Source organism: Bos grunniens, chromosome 10, assembly GCF_055505025.1.
Source record: "Bos grunniens cultivar Pamir isolate PY7600 chromosome 10, Bosgru_T2T1.0, whole genome shotgun sequence".
NCBI classification, from domain to species: domain Eukaryota; kingdom Metazoa; phylum Chordata; class Mammalia; order Artiodactyla; family Bovidae; genus Bos; species Bos grunniens.
Genome location: NC_141174.1, coordinates 72,350,106 through 72,369,077, shown reverse-complemented (window position 1 = coordinate 72,369,077; position 18,972 = coordinate 72,350,106). Strand labels below are relative to the sequence as shown.

At 39.6% G+C, this 18,972-nt stretch overlaps 1 protein-coding gene across 5 annotated transcripts in view; it reads right to left on the bottom strand.

The window, feature by feature from the left end:
• Positions 1 to 11,044, bottom strand: part of DPH6 (diphthamine biosynthesis 6) — a 190,923-nt gene extending 179,879 nt beyond the window's left edge. For all 5 annotated transcript variants that reach the window (XR_015135020.1, XR_015135021.1, XR_015135022.1 and 2 more), the window contains exons 1-3: positions 10,967 to 11,044; positions 6,118 to 6,212; positions 962 to 1,155 (exon numbers count right to left, since the gene is read on the bottom strand). Coding sequence is in view for 2 of the 5 variants with exons in the window: in XM_086322008.1 (XP_086178134.1) it covers positions 962 to 1,155; positions 6,118 to 6,212; positions 10,967 to 10,989 (312 nt within the window). In the remaining 3 variants the exon portion in view is untranslated. The remainder of the gene's footprint in view (positions 1 to 961; positions 1,156 to 6,117; positions 6,213 to 10,966) is intronic.
• Positions 11,045 to 18,972: the final 7,928 nt, after the last annotated feature.

Below are 18,972 nucleotides of genomic sequence, written 5' to 3'. Positions count from 1 at the left end.
AAATAAAATGCAATGTCCCTTGGTACAAGAAGGGACAGAAATTTTCTTTCCTTTGTAAAAAAAATATTAAGACATCAAGGAAATATTTGGTTTAAATTCTCTATTTCACTAGCTACACCTTATATGAATTGCCTGTAGTTGACTGGATAAAATTCATATTTAAGAGTACTGAACTGTATTCAAATAGTTGACTATAATAAGAATAAAAAGATGACTGCTTAATATAAAAGGATATCTATTAATTAACATTTACTAAGTATAGTACCTAGTAGACAGATAAGTCCCATACTTTCTCTCCTCAATTTTCTATCCTGAGAAATTAAGAATGAATGCACAATTGCTGCAAACTCTTATATTCAGAAACTTAAGTATTTAATTTATAAACCTCTTTCACAAACTTAAAGTAAGGCTCAGTCTCTCTTTAGGTCTATTTAAATTTCACCAAAGCAGAAAGGTCTTTCTGGACCACTCACTGCCATCACTCTTCATCACCTTGACTCCGCTTCATCTTTCTACACAGAACTCTTCACCACCACGCATATAATTTATGTGTTTGCTTACTGACCTGTCTCCTACAGAAAAGTAAGCTCCAACAAAACAAGACTTTTTCTGTCTGTTCATTGTCCTATCCCCGGTGCCTAGAACTATACATAACAAGGCATTCAAAAAAATATTTGCTAAAAACATGATTGAAAGTTCATCAACTCCAAAATCCTAAGGAAAACTTGGGTAAATATCATTTGACAATTATTGGTGCCAGACTATACCAAAAATTCTATTTTTAAATAATATTTAATATAAAGGCATAGTAACAGTTTTCTAACTGAAAAGACAAAATAGCTTTTCAAAGAATAGTTGGGCTGCTTGGAGTTATAAAATATTTATTAATAAATAATTCAGTAAATATAATTTACTAAATTACATACTAAACTCAGTAAATGTAATTAGTCGCTCTGCATACCTTAACAAGTTTCAAAAGCTCATAGAGATCTTCAACCTCATCACCTTCACATTTGGTGTACACTGGTCCCGTATCCACGCTCTTTCCCCTTATGGTACGGCGGTAGAGGGGAAGAGCCATCGCTTCTGCATACAAATCAATGGCATGATGACCCACTGTCTGATACATGTAGCTATCCAGTTCATCTGACCCCACTGCAACAAATAAAGGGAAATAATCAAACAGAATGAAAGACAGTGGGTTTGAAAGTCCACCTGAGTTTCACTGCCTAGAGAGCAGTCAACACAACTTGATTCCAAAAATATCAATAGGAACAAAAATATTCAAAACAGATGAATCACATGAACCTTTTTAGTGATACAAATGAACTTAGAAATATACTGGAATAGGCTTTTTGATTTCTTTACTCTATTTTTTAGAAAACAGAATCATGAATATACATAAAGATTATGTGCAAAGATAGTCATCACAGCATTGTTTATAATATCAATAGATTAAAATTATAGTATATTCACATAATACTATGCAGCTATTAATATAATTTTGAAGAAGAGTATTTTCTAAAGTATGTCCTGCAGAATAGAAATCCCATGAGATATTATTAGGTACTGCATGAAAAAATAAAGGATTCCGTGGGTAAATGAATTTATATAAAAAATGAGGATAAACCATATTAAATAGGTGTTTTAACTGCAATTCTTCCTAGGCTAAGCAGCTTTAAGATGCTCTAACAAGGCAAGAGTGTATGAATTATCTCTCAAATTTATCTGTATAACACTTACATTTTTGTAGGGTATTTGTTTTGTAAACACAATATCTAGAAATGCTATGGTACAATAATAATGACAAGGAAGGTGTTAAAAAACATTTTTAAGCTTTTAAAAAGTTACAAAACAATGTTTGACATATACGTGTGTATCTGTGCGTATATGTGTATATATACATATATGCCGAGCAGATCTAGGCTTTCCACTGAATGTGAAAGAATTTTATCAAAAGGCATGAAAAATTATATTGTAAGGGCCTTCAATAATCAAAATCGCCACAGTATGCTATCAGATTTTGGCTCATACAACAGATTGGTTTCCAAGTATTCATATTATTATTGTAAATCTGTCTAGTTCTGGTTTCAGTAGGAAGGAGAGATATAGCCAAAGTAACTTAAAAGCTTCTTAGATTACCTTCATCTCAAATTTAAACTAGATCTTTAAATGTACTAGCTTTAAAGACAATTAATACAAGTGAATTAATATATTTAAATAACTTTGAGTTTCTCAGCCAGAAACTTCCTGATGTTAGCAAAATAATTACAACATTTTACTGAATTCAAAAACCTAAACGACAATTTTCCTTTAAGGCTCCATTTAGTCCCAACCACAACGTAACTTTTATTAATGGAAGCTAGATAACAATAATAGTATGAGATCAAATAAAACCAAAAGGCTCCACTGTTGTCTGAAGCACCTCAATTAACATGCCACAAAAGTTCCTACTACAAATTTAAAGAGATAGCTTTGTGAATTTTATGACAAGTTCACATTTATCCCCATTATGGGGATAAACTCTTTTCCAGACTACCTATTGAAAACTCAGTGCTATGATTCAGTTTAACCAACTTTATACTGGAGTCATCTCTATCAGTCATTCCTCGTTAAGATTCCTTTTACATGTTTAGGGGGAGAAAAAAAGCCAGTCAATGAATCATTCAATAATCACCAACATCCTGTTGATTTTAAATCAAGATTAGCTAAACTCTCTCCATCTACCAACCCATAGCCATCTATTTGCTTCCATTATAATGAGAGTGCAGCTGATTTCCTCAAGCTTTTAGTTTGTAATATTCCAATTACATTTACTACTAAATTCTTTCTCACTAACAATATTCTAGGGTTTCCCTAGTGGCTCAGCTGGTAAAGAATCTGCCTGCAATGCAGGAGAACCGGGTTTGATCCTTGGGTTGGGATGATCCTCTGGAGAAGGGAATGGCAACCTCCAGTATTCTTGCCTGGAGAATCCCATGGACAGAGGAGCCTTCTACTAAGAGGCATAATTTAAAGATATACTTTGCCTGTCATCTTACCCACCCTGCTAGTGAACCTTAAGCACAAGGAAGATTATAAAGATGATTCAAAGCAGGATTTTTCAACTTCATAGTGGTTCAAAAGCAATACACATTAAATAAAAATTGTACTTCAAATTTTGAATTGTCATCTTTTCCCAGACTAGTGATACATGGTCCATTCTCTCTGTGATACCGGGCAGCAGCAGTAGATAGCCACAGCTCCCAAGCAACCACATGATCAATACAGCAAACAACTGATATACTTAAGAACCATTCTGTTTTTCACTTCCACCCACCACAGAATTCAATAAACTACATAAGATATTCAACATTTTATTATAAAAGAAGCTTTGTGTTAGATGATTTTGCCCTACTGTAGGCTAATGTAAGTGTTCTAAGCAGAGTTAAGGTAGGCTAGGCTAAGTTATCATGACCAGTAGGTTGGGTGTATTAAATGAATTTTTGACAGGATATTTTCAACTAATGTATTTCAATGTAAACACACTATAAGTCAAAATCTGTACATCAGTGATTCCGTACAAGGGAACTATAACTATTCATGTAGAAAAGTTGAAGACAAGATAAAAATTCCACGGAGTGAAATTACATCATGTATGTATTATATAAACAATCTTCTTTTTAAATACCAACACCTCTAAAGATAGAAAGCCTAGAAAACTTACTTGCCTGACTGGCCACAAAGGATAAGAAAATTCTTTCCTGAAATAACAGAATACAACCTGCAAGGAAATTCTGCTTCTTCTTTTATAATACAGAAATTGTAGTATAGTTCCCACTCACCCTTAAAGAATTTTCTCTTCATTATTTAAAGTCCGAAATAGGAGGTCACTTTCTAAACATAGTACTTTGAAAATGCTACTATTTTTTTTTAAATTTTACTTTATTTTTAAACTTTACAATATTGTATTCATTTTGCCAAATATCGAAATGAATCCGCCACAGGTATACCTGTGTTCCCCATCCTGAACCCTCCTCCCTCCCCATACCCTCCCTCTGGGTCGTCCCAGTGGACCAGCCCCAAGCATCCAGTATCGTGCATCGAACCTGGACTGGCGACTCGTTTCATACATGATATTATACATGTTTCAATGCCATTCTCCCAAATCTCCCCACCTCAGAAACCCATACAAAATCCTAAAGTGTATGTTTACACCTGACCCTCCACAGGACCTTCACAGGACCTGTTCTACTTCCTCCTATAAAATACTTCTAATCTTTATATTCCCACTTCACTTCAAGCATTATTTGGCTCTTAATCAGAGAAGGAAAGAAAACTCAGATAACTGCTTGCCTTGCAGGGTTAATTCTAGTTAGTTCATTATTCATCCACCAATCAATAAACCTTGAGTGAATGCCTATCATGGGCACAGAATTGTCCCAAGTGCTGAGGAACAATTAAAGGAATATAGAAGATATGACCTCTCCTCTCAAGAAGTTTACAAACAATCTATTTGGGCATTAAAAAAATAGAAAATAACTCTAAAATGATATAAAAATAAAGATTCAATAGGCTGGCAGCACTGAAGAAGGAACGAAGGAAGGAAGGAAGAAAAATATCTAGTGCAAGATTCAGATTTAACTGGCTTCCCTGGTAGCTCAGAGGGTAAAGAATCTGCTCACAACCCAGGTTCAATCCCTGGATCAGGAAGATCCTCTGGAGAAGTAATGGCTACCCATTCCAGTATTCTTGCCTGGAGAATTCCATGGACAGAGGAGCCTGGTGGGCTACAATCCAAAGGATTGCAAAGAGTCAGACATAACTAAGCAACTAACACTCACTTTTACTCACTCACTCAGATTAAACTAAATTTATTGGGGACCTACTTCACGCCAGGAATTATTAGTGTTTTAGTATATAATACTCATTTAATTAATCCCAAAATAATAGTACAGCAAAAGCATGGAATCTTAAAAGAAGCTGAGTAAAGGGGATGATAAAAAGATCTTAGTAGAAAAGCAGTAATAGAGTTAGACAAGTATAATCTCCCTCTGTTACATTTTAACAGTTAATATCTATGGTTGTATGAGTATAATAAAAGAGTATGAAAAGCAAATCAATGAATATTTTTCTTTTATTTAAAAGTCTGGGAAAAAATATATATAATTATGTGTGGTGATGGATGTAAAGTAAACTTATTGTGGTAATCATTTCACTATATAGTGAAATGATTATATATTATATACATATATATAATCACTGTTATACAAATAAAATGAATACAGTATTACATATCAATTAAAAAGAAAAAAAGATTTTGTTGGTTGAACTGTGTCATTCCCAAATTCTTGGGGTAAAGTCCTAACATCTAATACCTCAAAATGTTACCTTGTTTGGTAATAGAGTCATTGAAGATGTAATTAGTTAAAATGAAGTCATTAGAGTGAGCCCTTCACCAGATATGTCTGGTGTCCATATTAAAAGAGGAAACTTGGATACCGACATGGACACAGAGAAAAAAAAAACCAAAAACATCTAAATGGAGAAATTTCATTGGAGGAAAACTGAAAAAAGTAGCTAAAATAAGGTCTGTGGATTATTTGTAGATGTCCTTATTACCACAGATGAATAAAAAGTGGAAATGTATTGTTCAATGGATTTCTCAAGTATCACACATTTAGTTTACATCTAAGATGACTAAACTGAATGCTTTTAATAACGAAAGCTATGTATTATCATTTATTCATATATGTCTTACTTTCCAAGCTCCAAAGAATTGTATGTTATTTACCTGTGCATTGCCAACAACACTTGGAAAATTTTCGTAGTGGAACAACAGTGCACTCTGAAGTAAGAGGATTTAAGTGTCAGCTCTACAAGTTTGTACTAGCTATTTTACCTTGGACAAAAAAAACTTGAAGCTTCAGTGTCTTTGCCTAGGAGTAACTTTCTAGGAGTTTCTTAGGAGGATTAAATATTACATAATTGAAAACACTAAGCACAGAATGTAGCATCTAAACAGCGCTAAAGATATGAGTTCCCATTAATTGTTTGCATATTACATACAAGAGAATGCAATTATGAGGCTGGAGTTTCAGTCATTTAGAGAACTTTCCAATATATGCATACACTTACCTTGGTTTTCTGCAGGTCTTAGATTTGCTAAAGCAACAATCTGATGCCCAGCAGCAACGCACTGCATCATATTATAACAGCTGTCCTTCCCACCACTAAAAAAATAAATAGATAAGGAGACAAATAAATATCAGGTTACTGACTGTTATTAAACATAGACTCATTACACATCAAAATAGAACACATTATTTTTTTCAGCTCTTCAGAATATGAGGGACTTATTTTGCATTAGAATGTGTAATTTCCACAGCATATGCAACTGATCAAAGGAATCTGAATATCTAAAGTTGCTACTCACAAGGGCTTATGAAATTATATGCCATCATAACAAAGATTATGCTAAAATGGTAACTCTTTGGTTTTTGATAGCAGTTTTGCTTTAATATATAAAGTGTTTTGCAAAAAAAAAATGATTTAATTTTACATTCCAGTTAAACACATTATATACACTTCTCAGATGAAATTTTCTATGAAAAAGTACAAAAAGTACCTGTTCTTTCCCACTTTGAGAATACTAATGATGGTCACCAGCACCAATTAAAGGATCAAATTAAAGATCTGAGATCCAGTCAAATGACAAAGTCTGACATACTTGGTGGGTTCAAATTCTGTAGAGGTTGAAATCAAAATGCTGAATTACACTGATAAAGTTAAACATCAGTACTGTAAGTACTTCAGCTTTCAACCATCACCACATATGATGGCAGGATAAGGCCTGAGTCATAAATTTAATAAACAAATTGACAGGGACTTCTAAATTCTGGTACCAAATCTACCTAAGGCAAATCTACCTAAGGCAAATCATAAGACTAGTGTTAGTTCATCTTTAATAAGGTTGAATTGCAACCATTATACTATTTTGGTAAAATACTCTACTGTTCCTCTCTATGCATGTTTCTTCTTTTTTAAAAATCATTTGTCTCCCTTCCTTTGTTTTATTCCTGTTTCCGTTCATTCTAATCTTTGCTTAAAATCTGCAAGTGTACCCCCAGACAATGTCTGAAAGTTAGAAAGTTAAGTCACTCAGTCGTGTCCAACTCTTTGCAACCCCGTGGACTGTAGCCCACCAAGCTCCTCTATCCATGGGATTTTCCAGGCAAGTATACTGGAGTCAGTTGCCATTTCCTTCTCCAGGGGATCGTCCCAACCCAGGGATTGAACCCAGGTCTCCCACATTACAGGCAGTCGTTTTAAATACAATGTTTAGACTTATTCATAAGCAAAGAAACTAAGAGACTGATTATCCTAGAAGCTGGCCCTTTTGCCTTTTTAGTTCCCAGCATTTGTCAGCCTGTACCACATTTTGAGAGCTTCCCTGATAGCTCAGTTAGTAAAGAATTGGCCTGCAATGCAGGAGACCCTGGTTCAATTCCTAGGTTGGGAAGATTCCCTGCAGAAGGGAACGGCTACCCACTCCAGTATTCTGGCCTAGAGAATTCCATGGACTGTATAATCCATGGGGTTGCAAAGAATCAGACATGACTGAGTGACTTTCACTTTCACCACATTCTGAGGGCTTCCAAGGTAGCGAAGTATTAAAGAATCCCCTGCTAATGAAGGAGCCTTGGTTTGATCTCTGGGTCAGGAAGATCCACTGGAGAAGGAAATGACAACCCATTCCACTATTCTTGCCTGGGAAATCCCATGGACATAGAGGCCTGGTGGGTTAAGTCCATGGGGTTGCAAGAGTCAGACGTGTCTTAGCAACTAAACGACAACAACCATATTCTGATCAGTAACAATAGTTATTCCTGAACTTCTCAAGGGGAGGGAAATTGCAAAGGGCAAAGTGAAGTTACACATCACACTCTAATCCCTTAGATTCTGATATTCCCATAAGTATATCTTGTGCAACTTCTCCTATTGAACCTCACTGTTCGATTTCTGCAGGATGCAATGATCTAATTCTTTAGAATATTTAGAGTATTAAAGATTAAAGGGTATATATCCAAAATCAGAACTTGGCCTTTTATTTTAAAATATGCTAAGATCTAAAATATGATTTTAAAACAGTATTTCCCAAATTGTGCCCTGTGGGTAGCCATTCACTTCTCCAGGGGATCTTCCCAACCCAAGGATCAAACCCAGGTCTCCCGCATTGCGGGTGGATTCTTTACCAGCTGAGCCACCATGGAAGCCCAAGAATACTGGAGTGGGTAGCCTATCCCTTCTTCAGGGGATCTTCCCGACCCAGGGATCAAATCCAGATCTCCTGCATTGCGGTCAGATTCTTTACCATCTGAGCCACTAGGGAAGCCCAAGAATACCAGAGTGGGTAGATGATCCTTTCTCCAGCAGATGTTTCCAAACTAGGAATCCAATGGGGATCTCCTGCATTGCAGGCATTCTTTACCAGCTGAGCTATATGGGAAGCCCCCTGTGGGACAACAGTGTCCAACAAATGCTCTAAGAACATAAGCTTTTTAAGGTCAAATTAAGTTTGGAAAAGGCTGAGTCCCTTACTCACTTCTTACTACTACTACTAAGTCGCTTCAGTCGTGTCCGACTCTGGGCGACCCCATAGACGGCAGCCCACCAGGCTCCCCCGTCCCTGGGATTCTCCAGGCAAGAATACTGGAGTGGGTTGCCATTTCCTTCTCCAATGCATGAAAGTGAAAAGTGAAAGTAAGTTGCTCAGTCGTGTCTGACTCTTAGTGACCCCATGGACTGCGGCCCACCAGGCTCCTGAGTCCATGGGATTTTCCAGGCAAGAGTGCTGGAGTAGAGTGCCATTGCCTTTTCCATACTCACTTCTTAGAACATTACAAAATACATAACATATGTTAGGGGAGACATCCTATAGAAGATCAGAATTTTAGTTCCCAATTCTGAAATACTAAGCTAAGTTACTCATTGTGCTTGGGTTTATATGCTTTGTTATAAAATTAGAGAATGGCCTAACTAATCCTCAAGATGCCATTCAACTGTAAAATTAAATGACTCAAACTTTTGTTTATTAGGAAAATAATGTTCTTCACGGTGTAAAGATATGTAAGAATCTTGGTTTCTCTTATTCTCTAGAATGCACACACATATCTCATCTCTTAGTGCACCCACATACACACACTAAACATATTTATTACAAGTAGATTCACAGTATTAAATTCAAATCCAAATACATTCAAGTGTATGTGCATACAACTGTATATATGTATTATGTATGCATTCACATTTATATTGGAGAAAGAAATGGCAACCCACTCCAGTACTCTTGCCTGGAGAATCCCATGGACAGGGGAGCCTGGTAGGTTACAGTTCATGGGGTGGCAAAGAGTCAGACACGACTGAGCGACTTCACTTCACTCACTTCACACTTTATCACTGGAGAAGGAAATGGCAACCCACTCCAGTATTCTTGCCTGGAGAATCCCATGGACAGAGGAGCCTGGTGGGCCATGGTCCATTGGGTCTCAGAGAGTCGGACACGACTGAAGTGACTAACCACGCACGCACTGATATTTGTATGTACATATTATGCTCTGTACTCCAACTTAAAGCATATCTTCCAACACTTATATAGATCTTACATTTTAGCAACAATTTTCCAACATTGCTTCTTTTAAAAAGTAATAAGCTTTTTTATTATAAAAATACACACACTGGTGTAATAAATTATACCAATTTTCTTCTCTCTTTCCCTCCAACATTTCTGAGACTGTAGTTAAGTGTCTTACTTGAATGGTTAAACTTTTGATAAACTGCATGTGGATGTGAATTACTCATTTCCTGGACTGCTTTTTATTCTTACTGATCTATATCAACTGAATTTCACTCATAATGGTGAAAGCTTAATCATTCAGTTTACAGAAGAAATTCACTGTATAAAAATAATTATTTTGGCACTATAGTTTTAGTATCTTAACAATGGCACTGAAGTAAAAGATGTTATATCCAGAGTTCTTAATGGGTCACACCGTTTTCAGCCAGTATTAATTTCCTAAGGTACTGAACAAAGATTTTCATGAAATCTTCCAGGTTGCATGGTTGCATGCAACTCACTCTACATCGATCCAATTAAAACAAACGTTCAGTTTAAATTTCCTTTTGCATGTTGTTACTTTGTTCCCTTTTATTTCAATTCACAGAACGAGTATGGAGCCATTTAAACTGACCAGCCTTTGGTCGTCATAGACCCCTAAACATGATGGGTTACTATAGATTTCAAACTCTTTTTGGAATGTGGAGTATGTTACCATAAAGTCACTTTTATAAACGCAATGAGTCTCCAAAGCAATAAAACAGGATAATTCCATCTCTATCCTTGACACCAAGGTAAAGCACATCCTTGTCAGAAGCAGTTCTGTCACTACTGGGATGCAGAGGAGGGAAAGGTGGTCTTTTGTGAGAGGGGGCGGGGCTGGTTGCAACCTAGGGAATCGGGCTGGGCCGGAGGACCCGCAGAAAGATAGGATCCTGAGAAAAAAACGAAGAGAAAAGGGTAGGAGACACTAAGTGGCGTCAAGTACAGCCTCTCAAACTCCACAGCCCATTACAGCTTTTGAGAATCCGACCCAGGTCCGGGTCAGACGAACTAAACGCTCTGGCCGTGAGTCCCAGGCATCAGCAGTTTAAAATGTAAATCCAATCTGAACCAAGGTCTGGAGCCCAGACGACCAGGGAGGCGGCGACCGACAGACAGGAAGAGTGCCAGCCCGGGACCTAGGACCCGGCGGGCTGTAGCCCGAAGGCTCCGCCTCTTCCTGCGGCCAGGAGAAGCCGCCGAGCCCGCGACCAGCGGCTCCTGCACGGCACCGCCCGATCGGCGGCGGCGGCGGCAGCTCCCGCCCGGTCAGTCGGAAAGGACTAGAGGCTGACAGGGAAGAGGAAGGCAGCGTGGACGCCGCGTTACCTGATCAGAGCTGCGACCCTCATGCTGGGCGCAGTGCGCGTGCGTGCGGCGAGCGCGGGTGGGAGCCGGGAAGTCGCCGCCGTCGCCCCCGCCCCCGCCGTGACGTGTCCCGGGCCTCAAGCGCCTGTTCGCTCCGCCGCCTGTCAGGCAACCGGCGCTGCCGCCCGTGCGGCGGCCAGAGAGATACCTGGGCGCGAAGCACGCGTCACTTGGCGCCTAGTCCGTGACTCACGGATGTCGCGTCCCCGGAAAGAGCGCTGTTTAGGCGCGGCCTAACCACCTAAGTGAGGGCACTGAAGCTGCCTGGGAAGGTCAAGGCCCGCATCGCAGAGCTGGGCTCGGGGGCACTGGATTTGTTTGGGTAGGAGAATGTTCAAAGTCACTTACGCTACCAATCGAAACACCTGTGGACATATAAAGGGAGAGTACGTTGGTCTTTACTAACTCAGCCACCCATCTAAAAGAACCGAACCCTTCAGTTTTTTAGGTTTGATCTCCTCAGTACCTCAAACTTCCTTCTGGAGCTATTCCCAGGACCGCTAGGCTCCCTGTGGTTTGGTCACTCTGTAATAAAGAAGCTAGGAAGCTGATTAAGGCTTAATTACCAAAGACCAGATGGCACCCCACTCCAGTACTTTTGCCTAGAAAATCCCATGGATGGAGGAGCCTGGTAGGCTGCAGTCCATGGGGTTGCCAAGAGTCGGACACGACTGAGCAACTTCACTTTCACTTTTCAGTTTCATGCATTGGAGAAGGAAATGGCAACCCACTCCAGTGTTCTTGGCGGGAGAATCCCAGGGAGGAGGGAGCCTGGTGGGCTGCCGTCTATGGGGTCGCACAGAGTCGGACACGACTGAAGCGACTTAGCAGCAGCAACAACAACCAAAGACCAACAGCCTTGCAGAAGGAAATTCTAGCTTCTAAACTTTTTCACCAGGTATTCATTGAATGCCTTTCGGGTATCTGGCTCTGCTTCAGGCTCTTGTGTTTCAGGAAGGGGGCCCCTGTCCAGAGCTGAGAATGAGCTCTTGTCTAATGCTGTAAATGAACTGTCTGAGGAGACACAGGTATGGACAAAGCAAGAGAGTTTATTGGGAAGGGGTGCCCGAGCGCAGAGTAGAAGGGTAAGGGAGCCCAGGAGGACTGCTCTGCCACCATGGTTGCAATCTCAGGCCTTATGTTGATGGGGTTAGTTTCCTAGATTTTGGCCAATCACTCTTGACTCAGGATCCTTCCTGGTGGCATGCACATTGTTCAGCCAATATGGATTCCAGCGAAGAGGATTCTGGGAAGTCGGTAGGACATATGGTGTCTCCTTTTGAACTTTCTGGAATTCTTCCATCTTGTTAGTTCCTTGTTCCTTACCAGGAAGCAACTAAGTTACTGTGGTGCCTGGCCAGCGTGGATAGTTTTGGTCAGTTTCCCCTAATATTTGGGATGCATCCATGAATAAAACAAAAATCGCTTAAGTCCCACTTTACTCCTGTGGAGTGTATGTGGAGGTGGGGAGAGCAGGCAATGTGCAGCTAAAAAGTTACATAGTATATTAAAAAAAAGGAGTGCTGTGTGAAAAAGAATAGAGCTTGACAGGAATCAGGAAGAAGGTGATAGACAAGTTGCCAACTTGAAGAAAAGTCAATTGTGTAAGTAACTTGTTATACTCTAGGCAGAAGAAGAACTTCGCTGGTGGCACAGGGACTCTGCTGCAATGCAGGAGACTCAGGTTTAATCCTTGGGTGGGGAAGATCCCCTGGAGAAGGCAATGGTAACCACTCCAGTATTCTTGCCTGGAGGATTCCATGGATAGAGAAGCCTGGCTGGCTACAGTCCATGGAGTTGCGAACAGTCACACACGACTGATGGACACACACACACACACACACGCACACACGCAGAAGAAAAAACTAGAGCCAAGACTTTAGATGCATTATGTGTCTGTGGAAAAACAAGGCTAGCCAGTGTTGCTGAAGCAGCCCAGAAAAGTGGGAAAGGAGTTTCTAGTGATGAAGGAAGAAGTATCGTATTATTGATACCAGCCGGTGTTCTTGGCTTGCCTAATCAATAGAAATTGATAAGAGGTCAGACAAGAAATTCAGGCAAACAGAGGACAGTGAAAACAAGTAACAGTTTGCCTTATTCACTCCTGGAGGCAGGGAGTGAGTTGGTTCCTTATATAAGGTGAGGGTAGCAGTGTGTCCAGAAGTCATATTGGAGGGGTGGTTTGGGTGGCTTAGGTGGTTTGCCCACTCCTTTAGGGGGCTTCCTAGGCAGCACTAGTGGTAAAGGACTTGCCTGCCAATGCAGAAGAATAAAGAGAGACAGGTTTGATCCCTAGGTCCAGAAGATACCCTGGAGGAGCAATTGGCAACCCACTCTAGTATTCTTGCCTGGAGAATCCCATGGACAGAGGAGGCAGGTGAGCTACAGTCCATAGGATTGCAGAGTCTCACATCACACAACTGAAGTGATTTAGCATGCACACACCACTCCTTTAGTAGTGTTGGGGCTTCCCATGTGGCACAGTGGTAAAGAATCCACCTGCCACTTCAGGAGACACAAGTGATGTGAGTTTGATCTCTGAGTCAGGAAGATTGCCTGGAGTAGGAAATGGCAAATGACTTGGCCACCAGTGTGCATACATGCACACTGGCGATGTTAAGTGCAGGAGGCATGTGCAGTACCCTCTTTCTTTTCCTCCCAACACCTTATGTTTGCTCCCAGTTCTTCAGAAGTGGTAGTTAGAATTTTTTTGGTCTTTTTGTATCTTGTATACTTCTCATGCAAGCACTTATTTTTAGTCCTTTAAAGTTTCTTTGTATTTTGTTCCTGGAGAGATGTTTGTTCAGGTGTAAGCACTGCAGCAAAGGGTACCAGGTCCCAGCCTGAGTCCTATTATCAATACTTTTGTTAGTGGAAGCACACTGACTGAAACCACCCACTCTGGCCAGGTACCATAGTAACCATTTGCATGAGTTGTTTTACAGCAGGAGATCCTGATAAGTATCACAGAACTAATAAGCCACCACCAACCGGAAGAGTTCGGGAAAGGTCAAAAGGAGACACCACATGTCCGACCACCCCAGAATCCTTCTTGCTGGCATCCATCTTGGTTGAACAAGGTGTGCACCACCAGGAAGGACTCTGAGTCAGATGATTGACTACAGACAACCCAGAAACTAACCCCGTCACGATAAAACCCGAGACTGCAGAACAATCAGTTCTCCTGGGTTCCCTTACCCTAACTGCTCTCTGCCCGGGCCCCCTTCCCCAATAAAATCTCTTGCTTTGTCAGCACATGTGTCTCCTTGAACAATTCATTTCCGAGTGTTAGACAAGAGCCCAGTTTCGGGCCCTGAAAGGGGTCCCCCTCCCTGCAACACTTTCAAGTTAGGCTCTAGCAAGGGTCCTCCTGCCTGGTTCTGTTCAGAAGCAGAGCAGAGCTTTGTTGTTTAGTCGCTCAGTCATGTCCTACGCTTTGTGACCCCTGGTACTGTAGCCTGCCAGGCTTCTCTGTCCATGGGATTTCCCAGGCAAGAATACTGGAGTGGGTTGCCTTACCCTTCGGTCAAAGAATGGAGAAGTGTGAGTTCTAGAAGAACAAACTCTCCTCAGCAGGCCATGGGCAGGGCTGCTTTATGGGGTTTTTGTCAACAGGAAGGGGCACGATTGTGTTGTTCAGGGTATTGTATTGTTCAGCACTTAAGTGCTGGGGTGTCAGATGTAGCAGTTCTGCACTAGAACTCTAATCCATGTTTTAGGGGCAAAACCTCTACACAGATCCCCTATAGTAAGTGAAACTAAACACAAAAGAAATTGGACCTGGACACCTAGATTTCATCTTATTTTTTCATGGAATCTCGTGTGCTTTGCCAGTGACATAAGCTCTTGTAGGCCACTGAGGACTTTGTCTTTCACACTAAAGAAGTGAGTGGTCTTTGCAGCATTTTGAACAGAGGTATGACTTAAAACATTAAAAGGATGACACTGGGCTATATTGAGAATACAGCTATTAGGATTTTGCAGTAAGCCTGGAGAGAAATGATGGGGCCTGGAATCAGGATGGTACTGACTTGGATGAGAAGTGGGAAGGTTCTGGCTCTGTTTTGAAGGTAGAGCTAACAGAGTCACATGAGCTAAATATGGAATGTGAGAGGAAGAGAACCATGAAGGACGATGCCAATTGTTATGAATTAAATAAATAAGTATATATGGAACTTGTACCTAGTGTATAGTAAGCATTCAATTTTATTATACTGTAATGTTCTCAGCTTCCCAGGTGGCCAGTGGGAAAGAATTCACCTGCCAAGCAGAAGACTGATTCAATCCCTGGGTCAGGATGATCCCCCAGGGAAGAAAATGGCAACTCCAGTATTTTTGCCTGGAAAATCCCATGGACAGAGGAGCCTGGGAGGCTACAGTCAGTCCATGGGGTCACAAAGGGTTGGCCACAACTTAGTGACTAACCCACCACCACCATAATGTTCTCATTAACTCTACTGCTCTCAGTATGGGTGACTAGAGCAGTGGTAGTCTGCATACCAATTTCAGCATCTGAAATGCAGTTTTAAAGTTGTGTGATTGTGGACGCTTATTAAATGAGCCAAATATTTAAGGAGCTAGCAATGTAGTTGGAGAGATATGACAAATGCATAAAACAAATATTCACAATACAAGAGGGCATATTTTAAAGCAACAAATTATGTAATGCATATGGCAAGAGTCCCACGAGTTGAATCCATAGGATAAATTCTAGAAAAAGAAAAAGACTTGGGTGATGGGTAGAAATAAGAGGAATAGGTGGACCTTACAAAGACAAAGGAGTTCAGAGCATGTCAATCAAAAATATGCCATTTTGACATATTGATTATTTTAAATTAAGGGCACTTGAGAAATAGCAGATGCAAGAAGGGCAATCTGACCTCCTTTTTATTTCCAAAAGCAGGAGATAAAAGCCCAATGTAAAAAATGCTTTCTCTGACTTGGGAGGGGAAAGACATTCTCATTGCAACAACAATCCATTTGTCAATAAGCAGATTGCCAAAGGGCTTCCCAGGTGGCTCAGTGGTAAAGCATCCACCTGCCAATGCAGGAGACATGGGTTCGATCCCTGGATACGGAAGATCCCCTGGAGAAGGAAATGGCCACCCACTCCAGTATTCTTCCCTGGAAAATCCAGGGAGCTGGTGGGCTACAGTCCATGGGGTTTCAAAAGAGTAAGACATAGTGACTAAAACAACAACAATTTGCCAAAACTTCAAGAAAAGTTGGCTTAGCCAGAACCCTATATGCATAATGTTCTACATGGATAGTGTAAAGGTAGGAGCAACCCAGTCAATGTCAACAAATTAATAGATTTTATATCAGTATAGTCTAAATTGATACTTTTTATCCTATATTGAAATGACTTGCCCAAGATTTACCATTCAAAGCCATTGTGAACTCACTTCCTACAATCTCAAACTATTATAAATGATTATGGATTAGTTTGCAGAGCCAACAAAATAGGTGAATGGAAAATTGGCTTAAAAAAAATCTCAGTTCCTTGCCAGTTTACTTAGGGGAAACTCTCATAGCCAAACACTGTTGCTGGTAATCAGAAGTTGCAAGCTGTCACTGAATTCTGCTTCCTTGGCAGCACATCTAAATGATGTACTGATTGATAAAGAGTCAGATGCTCAAATCAAAAACTCTGTAGGTAGTTACTCCTCAGAGAGTATGTGCAGATTTACATCTCAAGTCAATGCATCTCTGTGAAGTCACTTCATACAGGGACTCATCAGAAGGTTCCTTGGTGAAGGTTTAGGAAAAAAGTAATTGAGTGATTATTTGGAAGGTAAATTGAAGGGCATCCTACACAAGTATCTGATGCATTTATATTAATAATGATAACTTCTATGGACCGGGTACTCTTCTAAGTGTTTTAGGTATAGAGATATTTAAACATAGCATCAAACATATGATGTAGGATAAATTGTTTTTCCCATTTGCAGATGAGAAAACTGAGCACAAAGAAGTTAAATTACCTGGCTGTTATAGTCAGTTTGAGCAGCTTTAGCAAAATACTATAGTAGTAGTTGACTTAAATAACAGCTATTTCTTTCAGTTCTGGAGGGTGGGAAGTCTGAGATCAGAGTGCCAACATGGTCAGGTTCTTATGAGAGATCTGTTCCTGGTCTGTAACCTCACATGGTGGAGAGAGACATTTCCATTCACGAGAGTTCAATGTCAGCTCCAAAAGGTCCCACCCCCAAGCACCATAATATAAGGGATTACAGCTTCAACGTATGAATTTTGGGGTGATGCAAACATTCAGTCCATAGCACTGCCTTAAGTTCTAGAGCTAATAAGTGACAAAACCAAGATTCAAACCCAGGGAGTCGAGCTCTAAAGTCTGTGTTCTTAACCACTGTATTATACCTGCCACTGAAGTGGCCAGCTTAAAATTTTGGCTAATGTATTTCTCAAATATGTCTGGAAGGACATTGCCAATCATTCACTTCCTGAATTTCCTTTTTCTGTGCTTCCAAACTGAGCAATCCATTTTCTGAATGACACAGATTGTATTACATGAATTAATATATTGCATTAGGTCATGGTTAAATATTATATGCCTGAGAGTCATTTTGTCTCTTTTAGATATCTTTTTTCTTTACTCCACAATGTGCTGTGCTGTGCTTAGTCACTTAGTTATGTCTGACTCTACCTCATGGACTGTAGCCCGCCGGGCTCCTCTGTCCATGGGATTCTCCAGGCAAGAATACTGGAATGGGTTGCCATTCCCTTCTCCAGGGTATCTTCCAGACCCAGGGATCAAAACCAGCTCTCCAGCATTGCAGGTGGATTCTTTACCATCTGAGCCGTTCTAAGGTAGAACGGCAAATTCGGAAGCCATAGGAGCCAGACAGGTAACACAAATGAATGAAGTAACCTGGAATAAGACAATTTGGAATGGTGAAGACTGTGGCACTCATCACTTTGTGGTAGCTATCTGGGCAAATGTGAACCCAGTGTTACCAGACCTTCCAATTTTCCAGGAGATGACAGAAATCTTCATTTTAGTTAATTCCTTTCTTCAATGTTGAAAACTAATTTTTAAAATTGTAATTACTATGCACAGCAAATAAAACATATCTCTTATTTTTTATTTTATAATTTAACTTTAGAGAAAAATATTTATTCTTTTGCTCAATTAGTATTTATTGATGGTCTGTTATATGTTTATGTATAAAAATTTGAAATGTTAACACAGCTACAGAGATATTTTGCACTCATACATGTGCAAAAATGTATGAGAATGTCCACTGAAGAAAAATGGAAATCTCATCAGGACAGGGACTTTTAAATTACTATATTCTTACATATAATATATTAATTTATTCTGTTCATTAATTTATATTTTTATTTGTTATTCACTTATTGAACAGTCCTTGTATATAGTATATCCTTATTATATAATTTTGACATACATATATATGTAATTAACCTAAATTTCATCAACAGAGCTGGTTTAATAAATTATTGTGCCTCCACATGGTGAAATAATGTGTAACAGTTAAAGGAAAATGAAAAATTCTCTAAGATATCTTTTCAAGTGTTAAAAAGCCAGTTGCAGAAGATGTTTTCATTTGTATCAAAAGAAAATTAAACATATATACATAAATATATAAGTGAATATTAAAAACTCTACAAAGTTATAAATTAAACTGTTAAAATGATACCTCTGATGAGAAAAACGGGAGGTGGGACTTCTACTTTCACTTCATATCAGTCTATTATTTCACTACTTTTGATGAATACATATGCATTAATTGTATATCTTAAAAGACTAACAGTGTAGCTCCAATAACAAGCAAATGAAATAAAATAACATGTGATATTATTTGTTAACTTTCAGGTTAGCAGAGACTATGAAAAAGCAAAAACTGGTGAGGATAGAGACCAATGCTGGCAGGAATATAGGGAAAGGGAAAATCTCAAGCTCAGTTGCTGAAGAAGTAAGTACAACT